The sequence below is a fragment of the Oncorhynchus tshawytscha genome, linkage group LG12, assembly GCF_018296145.1.
Source record: "Oncorhynchus tshawytscha isolate Ot180627B linkage group LG12, Otsh_v2.0, whole genome shotgun sequence".
Taxonomy (NCBI): domain Eukaryota; kingdom Metazoa; phylum Chordata; class Actinopteri; order Salmoniformes; family Salmonidae; genus Oncorhynchus; species Oncorhynchus tshawytscha.
In genome coordinates this window covers 31,610,529-31,620,719 of record NC_056440.1, presented here as the reverse complement: position 1 = coordinate 31,620,719, position 10,191 = coordinate 31,610,529, and the positions used below count along the sequence as shown (strand labels likewise).

The window sequence follows — 10,191 nt, the reverse complement described above, 5'->3', positions numbered from 1 at the left end:
ACTTACTCACAAGATATAAAGAAAACATTACCTTTTAATTTTTGAAAGTGGTCAACTCTTTTTTTTTGTTCAACCCTTCTTCTGAAGCTACTAACGTCATTTTAAAGCGACTTTAAACAGGAAGACACCTCATTTCTCTAAAAAGCTCTGGGAAAACACACACGTGTGAAACAGCAAAAATAGTTAAAGTTATAATATATATTGTTGTGGAATGGCTGCTAGATAACGTTGCATTATTGAAGTTATTGCCCACATCTCATTTTTTGGCCCCTTTCAACATTTGAACAATGGCTCTGTTCCTTATTAATAGGTATGTTCACTGTTTGTTGTACGCTAACGTTAGCTAGCTTCCTTAGTTCTTGATTGACATAGTCAGCTAGCTATGTAGTTATATTATGAAGTGTGTTTATTGTGGACCTGAAACCAAGTACATTGACGACTATGCTTTTCACAGATACCTTGGGGATGAAGGAGATGATGGCTCGAGCAACGAATCTCGAGCCAAAGCGTTGTTGGCTAAGCTTCAGAGGAAGGCCAAAGTCAAGGAGCAACAGAGCTTGTCATGTCAAGAAGAATACCAGTCAAAAACAACAGTTGAGAATGACGGGGACACCTCGGTGAAGAAGAAAAGAAAAAACAAGGGAGGCAACCTCGATGAGACAAAACACCCAAAGAAGAGGAAAGTGTCCCCACCAGACACTGAAGAACTTTCCGAGGGTGATAATGCACGAAAGAAGAAAGATAGGAAAAAGATGCAACTGACAGAAGAGGACAAAGGTGTGTATCTATTATTTTATATCACACATTTACAGTTGAAATGGTATAACATTCATAAGAATTTATTTTATATTAGTATTCCTTATTGTCTTTGTTTCTCTCCTTAGATGGGATGAAGCAGACATCTGTCCACAATAAGGATAGAAACCTGCAAGAGGCTGCTGCTGCTGACAAAACAGAGCTGCTAAAAAATGATGATGAAATGGTGGAGAAAATTCAGACTGACCAGTCAATACAAGACACAGAAACAAGTCCCTCTCAGACTGGTTTCACCATACTAGGAGGATTTGAGAAAAAGATTATTCAAAAGGTACCGTCGTTTGGTAAAGTGCACTAGCGCGTTGATATAACTTGTAGTGGGAAATGTCTTTACAGTATGTTCATGATACATTTTATATATTTAATATGTTAGGTACAAAGAGTCCTGCCCAAGTGGCTTGCTGAACCAGATGTAATCCAGAGAGACATTACAAGCAACCTAGTCCCCATCAGTGACGTCCCAGGAATTTGTACTAAACTCCAACGGAAACTTGAGAGCAATGGAATTCATCACCTCTTTCCAGGTTAGCAGGCATAAAGGATTGGAAGTTGAAATCTGTTTTGCTGTCGCAATGTGGGAGGGGAAAGTACTCAACTTCTATTTTTTCCCTTTTGCAGTACAAGCGGAGGTCATCCCAGCCATTTTAGAGAGTGTCTCTCATGGTCTATTGATTGGAAGAGGGGGCTACAAACCCAGAGACATTTGTGTGTCTGCTCCAACGGGGAGTGGCAAGACTCTGGCATTTGTCATACCTGTTATTCAGGTATGAATTAAACCATTAACTATAATTATAATGTTTTTTTTCACTAGATAAGTCATAATTTTCATTTTTTTATGTCATTAGGCACTGATGGAGAGAGTTGTATGTGAAGTCCGGGTTTTGGCAGTGTTGCCCACCAAAGAGCTTGCACAGCAGGTAACTTGGGTCAAACCTTCAATCTCCATGATGGAGATAACTTGTGATTTATTTTGGTTAGCAGAGCTTGAACATTTTTTAAATGTTTTCTCAAACAGGTTTGCAAAGTATTCAGTTCATATGCGGAGGGCAACAGCTTGAAAGTGGTCATGCTTGCTGGTCAAAAGTCCTTTGCCGCCGAGCAAGCATCGCTCTCAGAAAACAGGTAGATACATCAAGGTCTCTCTTCCTTGGTGGATAATGAATTATTTTATTTGTTTAAGCTTAGTTTCCTTTCATTCAAAATAGTAATATCTGCGTAAATAACACCATGATTTTAAATAGAAAATTGATCTGAAAGAAATACACATTTTGCTTGTTTTGCAGAGGTGGAGTAAGCCACAGTTTGGCAGACATTGTTGTCGCAACCCCTGGGAGACTAGTTGATCACATCAATAAGAATGATGGTTTCAGTTTGGAACACCTCCGCTTCCTTGTGAGTCACTAATATTAGTACAATGTCATTTGTATTTTTATGGGTGTTATGACTAACAGTATTTCAATAAAGGATTCATATTTCATGATGGTCAATATTAAAACTTTCTCTGCAGATCATTGATGAGGCAGACCGGATGATTGACAGCATGCACCAGTCTTGGCTCAGTCAGGTGACCAAGGCAGTTTATAGACCCAGGAGAGTTTCTGAAGCAGTCTCAATCTTCAAGAGGACAGAGCCTGCACCTATCACAGCAGCGAGGTAAGACCTCACTTCTCAGCATTCTTTCAGACAGTACTGGAAAATGCAGAACTGGCAAATATGTGGTTTGTTTGTGAGAATACAAACTGTTCTGCACCTATGGGTTGTGTGCTTTCATACATTTATTCTAGGGTATATTCATTTCAGTGATGTAGTACATCTGTTTTTCCTTTGTGACAGCTTGTCACCGCCGCAGATGCCTCTGCAGAAGCTCCTGTTCTCAGCCACACTGACTCAGAATCCAGAGAAGTTGCAGCAGCTAGGCCTGCATCAGCCCAGACTCTTTAGCTCTGTCCACAGTCGGTCAACAACCAACCCCGAGTCTCAAGAGAGGTTTAACTTCCCACAGGGCCTGACAGTAAGTTACAAAACATCCCAATTTAAAAAAATATAATTTATCCTATATCCCAGAGAATTGTGGTCTCTTTTCTAGGAATACTATGTGCCCTGCACTCTGAGTAAGAAGCCCCTCCTCATCCTCCATTTCATATTGCGCCTGAAGTTTAGTCCCATTCTGTGCTTCACCAATTCCAGAGAAGCCGCTCACAGGTTGGTGAATCTTCACTGGTTTTATCCTTACTGCGTTATTGGATGAAGATTACATGTCCACAGCAATTTGATTTTGCTTTCTGTTCTCTCTGACAGACTGTACCTGCTAGTGCATCTTTTTGGTGGAGTGCAGGCAGCTGAGTTCTCCTCACGACTCTCCCCCAATGAGAGGAAGAGAACCCTCAAGGAATTTGAACAGGGAAAGATCCAACTGTAAGTATGAGTGTCTGTTAGCGGATAATTGAATATCCTATTTTCTTTGCTATTCTTTGCCAAATATATATATATATATTTTTTCTGTTCAAGTTTGATCAGCACTGATGCTGCTGCCAGAGGCATTGACATCAACGGGGTGAAATGTGTTGTGAACTACGATGCACCACAGTTCATCAGGACTTACATTCACCGGTAAGCTAGCTTGTTTTATTTGACTGTTACACTTGTAACTGCATAGGTTGAATTGTATTTGTTGTAGCTTTTGTATGCAATGTTCATACAGCAAAATAGGGAAATGTGTCGTAACAACATTTGGGCTACATACAACTATAAGTAAAAACAAAAGATGCATAGTTTGTCAATGTAAAGTACTACAAGGGACCCTTCAATGTATGCAATGTTCTTTTGCCTTTCTATTCAACAACTTTTTGTTGGCACAGGGTTGGAAGAACTGCAAGAGCGGGAAAATCTGGACTGGCCTTCACATTTCTGTTGGGGGTACAGGTGAGATGGATGTATTTTTCAAACATAAGACACAAAGAGCAATGAAAATATGTCAATGTGTGGCCAAGGCTGGAATGATAGCATTTCAGAAAAGCAATATTCTGTCAATTTCATTGCTTCTGCATAAATTAATGAACATTTCTATTTAAATAAATGTGAGTTTTGTTTAGTTGTGATTAAACTGCCAGACAAGTTTTAATAGCTATAAAATTGCTGCATTAGTTATAGATCTACAGTTATTGTATGCTAAATCTGGTTGATGTTGGTCGTTGCTATTCTATAGGAGAATAAATTTATTCAGATGGTGAAGGATGCAGGCAGCCCTGGGATCCACAAACAGATAGTCAAGCCTGGGAATCTGAAGAGCATGGAACCCTGCTATCAACAGACACTACTGGAGTTGGGGAATACCATAAAGGTAGTGTAGTAGACTCACATCACTGAAATTCAAACAAATGGCATGAGGACAACTGTTGTCTGTTGCTCTAGCATTATCGTCATCATAGCTGCAAGTTGTCATTACTTTTAACAGTACATCTTTTTATTTTTTTCCCCCAGGGTGAAAAGGCCAAGAAGCGCGTCTAACACAGTGACTTGAGTCAATATAGTGTAATATTGTTCCTTCTCTTGTGACAGGCAAAACCAGTGGTCAGCATGCACACAAGATTTGGTTCCAGGTGCAGACTTTTGTATGAAATGTTTGTTTTTCTCAAATAAATATGGGACATGTCAATTAATCTTTGTTTTTGATGAAACAATCCATTGGCTCGATGTTAAACACTGCTGCGCATTGCTAGCAGAGTTCACATGGCCCACTGAACAATGACCTGTTGCAAAATGATAGGCCAATGATGTCAATCCCCAGCACATTTGTTTCCTTGGAAGTTGTGGGACTGTATGTTTTTGGTTTGAACAAAGCATTACGCTTCCTGACTGGTAAAAATGTTTTTTAAATGTTCTGAGAATAGAAGTAAAAAATATCCATGTTATAAAAAGGTTTATTTTTAGGTCACAGGGAGGTTCTGAGAACATTTTACTTTTGTTCCTTGAAAGTTTTCCTGGGAGGTTTTGTTGATTCTCTGAAAAAAGAAATTCTACATTATTTTAATGACTTTCACTCAATGTTAAGCAAGTGGTCATGACTTTAACACTGCTAGCTTATTTGGGGTTAACTTTTTTGAACTACAAGCACAGTTAAAATGCATGGAAATTCATTTCCTTGGGCATTAATCACACAGACAATTTTCTTTCTTCTTTATTGTGACAAGGCATCAGTGAGAGAGGTTTGTATGATCTTTCGTTTTCTATCCATGGAAATAGTCCACTGCGCCACCAGGAAGGAGCTGGCATGCCATGTTCTTTTTAGTCTATTCAAACAGACCCCATTTCATAGGAACCAAGTGCTCATTATGATCAGGTGTGGCCAATTAGTGGGCCAATACACCTGAGCACACTTAACAAGATTAAGGACAGTTTCGTTGATGCTGAGACTGGATTGTATGTTTTTAAGTAACATTCTTAGAACATTCTCTGAATATTACTCAAGTTTCTTGTCATTTTTATGGAAAGTTTTCTTAATGTTCTTAGATTAATTTGAGAACACAACTTTAAATAGAACCATGAGGAAACCGGTATGAAACGTTATGCTGAAGTACTGAAATTCCCACAGAATGTTTTTTTTTTTTACATTCTGAACTTTTGAGAACAATCCCAATGTCGAACCAGTTGGAGAACGTTCCTAGAACATTCCCAACATTGAAATGAAATGTAATCAATGTTTGACTTTTTTTTGTCTAGTTCCTTAAATGTGCTGAGAATATTCTAAAGCCAAGCAACTATCCTGCACCATTCACAGAAAGTTAAGGAAAGGTTGTATGCAAATAACATAGGGCAACCACGCTCTCACCAAGCTCTAAGAAACATATGGTTCTCAGAACGTTATGCGCTACCTGGGTAGGGACTTAAAAAACAAAAATCCAATCTTATTTCTCATTAATAATAAATCACAAAAGGCCAAAATACTGATTTTTTTTTTTCCTTTTATCCTGCCATTAGTTTAAACGGCACTGATCTGATTTCCCAAACACATTTGATGTATTAGGAGAGATTGTTCTCACTGTTATTGCTGACCTGAACTGCACATGATGTATGTTTGAAAATGTCCCTTGTATAGTTTGTCAATGTAAAGTACTACATCTTTTGTTTTTACTTATAGTTGTATGTAGCCCAAATGTTACAACACGTTTTCCTATTTTGTTGTGACGCTATTTATAGATACGGTGGGCAGTCGGCCTGCTATAGGCTACAACAGCGAAATTAGTCATTACATTTTTTTATGTTTTAAACAGATTAGGGATGCCAGATTATGGAGGCTACTTTTTCTTATGAACATTTGTCATGAGTAAGGTAGCTTTTGTAAATAATTATAGATCGTTCATAAATCAGTATGTTGAAGAACTTTTATCTTTCGATAAATGCACAAGTTTAAAAAATATATATTTTAGTAACTCGAATGTGACCGATTATTATACCGTGAAATTCTCTCAATTCGAAGGGCTTTATTGACATGGGAAACATGTTTACCTTGCCAAAGAAAGTGAAATAGATCACACAATTTAAATAAAAAATGAACAGTAAACATTACACTTTAAAAAAGTTTCAAAGGAATAGAGACATTTCAAATGCCATTATGGCTATGTCTCTCTCCCTCTCTTTTCGCGAGGGTGTATGCATGCGTATGTAGAGAGCGAGAAGGCGCAAGGTGTTGTATTTGCACTTGGTTGTGCAATCCGACACGCCTGAACGGAATTGTTTATTGCGCATAGCCAGTATTTCCATTTTTTTTGTTGCCGCGTACGGGTGAAGTCGCTACCAGTCCAGTAGACTATTTAGGGATGAGTGCATTATGCTCTTCCGCGGATATATTGAACTGTTGGAACTGCTTACGTTCTAACTAGTCTTTTATTCTGATTTAAAGTATTATTGTCAGCGATGTATACATTTAAGAGCATCTCTTGAAACTCACTAGGCAATTCATGTAATATTTTCAGTTTTCTAACGGTAGAGCAGGCGTGTGTCGAATGAAAGGAGTTAAATGAATTATTTGGACAGTTCCATGGTGCTGAAAGGATTGCTCATATTTCACTAAGCAGCCATGGGTAAGTGACCACCAATGAAACCCATAAAGATACATATTTCTATTTCATTAAAGTTTATGGTGCTTTGAAGCTTTGTTACATAAAACTCCTTGATGCTTGCTTTTCCTATGTAGTGTACAACCATTATTGTATTATATAGGGTTTATAATGAGGGGTTGTTTGGCTGCTCTAAAACCCAACAAAAGATTGGTCACAGTAATATACCTGCCCTTTTATATGTTTATGAATATGCATTATACATTATTGAGCTCATAAGTGGTATGAAATATGAAAGTTATTCCGTGTCTGCTCTCTGCTGCTGTGCATTTATGTCTTAGAAAGACCCATCACCCATAGTTGACTGGATTTTCACTTCACAGAATGCCACAAAAAAATACAAATCTGCCTGAAATATCAATCAATCTGTCATGGACATTGCACAGTGACAGGGCACACATACTGAAATGGAGGTGTGCTTTGGTAGCCACATGCACTCAAATCTCTTCTCATCTACAGGTTCCCTAGTTTGGGATAGGTGTCTTTTATGTCTTCTCCTGTCATCTTTTCTTCTGCTGCTCAGCAAGGGGGAGAGGATGTGCCCAGCAAGTTGTCGCTGTGAAGGGAAGATTGTTTATTGCGAGTCTGGCATCTTTCAAGACATCCCAGAAAACATCTCTACTGGATGCCAGGGTCTGTCCCTGCGCTACAACAGCCTACTGACTCTGCTGCCTTACCAATTCGCTCATCTCAACCAGCTCATCTGGCTTTACCTGGACCACAATTCCATCACCGCTATAGATAGCTTAGCCTTTCAGGGTGTGCGTAGGCTCAAAGATCTGATTCTCAGCTCTAACAAAATTACACTTCTACAAAATAAGACTTTCAATGCTGTACCAAACCTGCGCAATCTTGATTTGTCCTACAACCAGCTACATTCTCTGCAGCCAGGTCATTTCTATGGTCTGCGTAAGCTCCAAAACCTTCACCTACGATCCAATGGTCTCAACAGGATACCTGTACGCACTTTCCTGGAGTGTCGCAACCTGGAGTTCCTGGACCTGGGTTACAATTACCTACGCACCCTTACCCGCACCACCTTCTTGGGGCTGTTCAAGTTGAAAGAGCTTCACCTGGAGCATAATCAATTTTCAAGGATACATTTTTTTATTTTTCCACGCCTTAACAATCTACAGGTCCTCTACTTGCAATGGAACCGCATACGAGCCATCAATCAGGGCCTGCCTTGGATCTGGCATACGCTGCAAAAATTAGACCTCTCAGGAAATGACATCCAGATCTTGGACCCAGCTGTTTTCCAGTGTATGCCAAACTTACAGATACTCAATCTTGAATCCAACAAGCTGAGCAACGTGTCTCAGGACACGGTTTCAGCCTGGGTCTCCATTAATACCATCAGCCTGGTGGGTAACGCCTGGGACTGCAGCCCTACTATTTGCCCCCTGGTGACCTGGCTGAAGAACTTCAGTGGCTCAAAGGACATCAACATGATATGCAGCAGCCCTAAGTCAGTTCAGGGAGACAGAGTAATCGACATAGTGAGGAACTACACAATCTGTGTGGACACATCAGTTGTAGACCAAACCACAGCTATGATCATGAGGCAAACCACAGCCTTAGTTGTGGACACCAAAAAGCCCACCACACCTCTCTCTGCCACGACCACAATAACCCAAGGTCTACCTGCATCAACTGTACAAAGACTCGCTCCACAACCTGTCTCTCCCATTGTGACAGACAAAGAAACAACAGAGTCCATACTCATGACCTCCATCTCTCCAGAATCCTCCTCATTTTTCCCAGAACTAGAGTTTGAGCATATGGCCTTCCATAAAATAATTGCAGGCAGTGTAGCCCTATTTCTGTCTGTGTCATTGATCCTGCTGGTAATTTATGTCTCGTGGAGGCGCTACCCCAATAGCATGAGGCAGCTTCAGCAGCACTCAGTCAACCACAAGCGCAGAAAAAAGGCCCGGAAGCAGGAGCTTAACCTTAACTCTCAGTTGCAAGAGTATTATTTGACTTACCATTCAAACTCTGAGACCATGGATGCATTGGTAAATGAGACAAGGTCCTGCCCCTGCACGATCTCAGGATCCAGAGAATGTGAGGTATGATCTGTCAAGTCCATCCTAAAAACGCACTCTGCCTGGGGGTCAGAGGTAAATGTTTTCCACAGGGATGCACTGTAAACCTCTTTAGTGAATGGAGACTGAGTTAAACTTCCATCCTCTGACTCTGTTCTTACTGTTGTTTTAAATTAAAGTTATCCATCCTAAAAACGCACTTTACAGCTGCTTGGGAGTCAGAGCTAAATGTTTTCCACAGGGATGCACTGTACAGATCACCGTGTGCATGGTGACTGACTACTTACATCCCCTGTTTGACTCTTGTTATTGTTGTTTTAAATTAACGTTATCACATTAAGAACAAATTGATTGGATGAATTAATCCTGTTTGTGAACATAAACCTAAACCTACTTTCTTTCAGCAGGAAAATAATCCTGCAGCAACAGGAAATTTGTGGATTATAGTTAATGGCCATTTTTGTAGGGGTTGATACATTTTTCCTTAGGGCAAATCAAGTTGTAAGCTAGTAATAATAAACGTTAGAAGCCTTTTTAAGCCTTGAATACACTAGAAATGTGCATTTCCTGCAGTGCAGGAAAATTGTCAGCAACAAAAGAGGGATAAACTTGAGATGGCACATCTGTATCTGCTGTTGATTACAAATTACCCCACTTTTCACTTTTCTTATCCTTGAGTAATATTGAGATCTTCGTGTTCATACTTGTATACAAGTAACTGATAGACTTTATGTGTAGTCTTTTCCAATATTTAGCTCTTGTTTGTTTTATGGAATTATGGTAACTATGTGAAATTGAATTATGTCATTAAACTTGTGAATGGTAGTTGCTAAATAATGGGTGTCATAAACATGATTACATTATTTTGTCCTGTTTTTAGTCTTCTTACTGGCATGCAATATACCAGAAAAGCCAACAGCATTAGTATGCTTTCTATTGAGGCACTTCACCATGACATAAAACATGGTGTAACATGACCATTTCAAATCTTATGAAAAATGCATAAAAGTTTTTATCCTGTGTTATATGGATGTGCGTGGTGTACCAGCCCACTAAGGCTATGACAAATGCAGCCATGTAGGATTCACAGTGTAGAGTTCTATCTAGGCTCTATGGAAGTGTATATTTCCATTTAGATTGCATTTACATTTCACATTACAGATTTTCTTGTCCTTATCCTTAGTTGCTAATTGTTCCAGAGCACTATAGCT

General features: G+C 39.4%; 2 protein-coding genes across 2 annotated transcripts; both read left to right on the top strand.

Annotated features, from left to right (window-relative positions):
• The first annotated feature begins 105 nt into the window (after window positions 1-105).
• On the top strand, window positions 106-4,471 carry ddx51 (DEAD (Asp-Glu-Ala-Asp) box polypeptide 51). The gene is made up of 16 exons (XM_024438855.2): window positions 106-310; window positions 455-777; window positions 885-1,087; window positions 1,190-1,340; window positions 1,435-1,580; window positions 1,662-1,733; window positions 1,832-1,938; window positions 2,100-2,208; window positions 2,324-2,469; window positions 2,650-2,827; window positions 2,903-3,018; window positions 3,115-3,231; window positions 3,325-3,426; window positions 3,675-3,738; window positions 4,022-4,156; window positions 4,297-4,471. The coding sequence occupies exons 1-16, from the start codon at window positions 288-290 to the stop codon at window positions 4,321-4,323; spliced, it is 2,019 nt and encodes a 672-aa protein (XP_024294623.1). The 5' UTR covers window positions 106-287; the 3' UTR covers window positions 4,324-4,471.
• Window positions 4,472-6,390: 1,919 nt separating this feature from the next.
• On the top strand, window positions 6,391-9,787 carry LOC112263997 (leucine-rich repeat transmembrane neuronal protein 4-like). Its single transcript, XM_024440613.1, has 2 exons — window positions 6,391-6,896; window positions 7,392-9,787. The coding sequence occupies exons 1-2, from the start codon at window positions 6,893-6,895 to the stop codon at window positions 9,008-9,010; spliced, it is 1,623 nt and encodes a 540-aa protein (XP_024296381.1). The 5' UTR covers window positions 6,391-6,892; the 3' UTR covers window positions 9,011-9,787.
• The last annotated feature ends 404 nt before the right edge of the window (window positions 9,788-10,191 follow it).

Bases quoted from the DNA above. Each gene is read 5' to 3' on its own strand.
- ddx51 (XM_024438855.2), top strand. From the start codon at position 288: ATGGCTCTGTTCCTTATTAATAG. The intron at 1,734-1,831 runs GTAACTTGGGTC...TTTCTCAAACAG, and splicing joins CCAAAGAGCTTGCACAGCAG to GTTTGCAAAGTATTCAGTTC. The intron at 3,019-3,114 runs GTTGGTGAATCT...TCTCTCTGACAG, and splicing joins TCCAGAGAAGCCGCTCACAG to ACTGTACCTGCTAGTGCATC.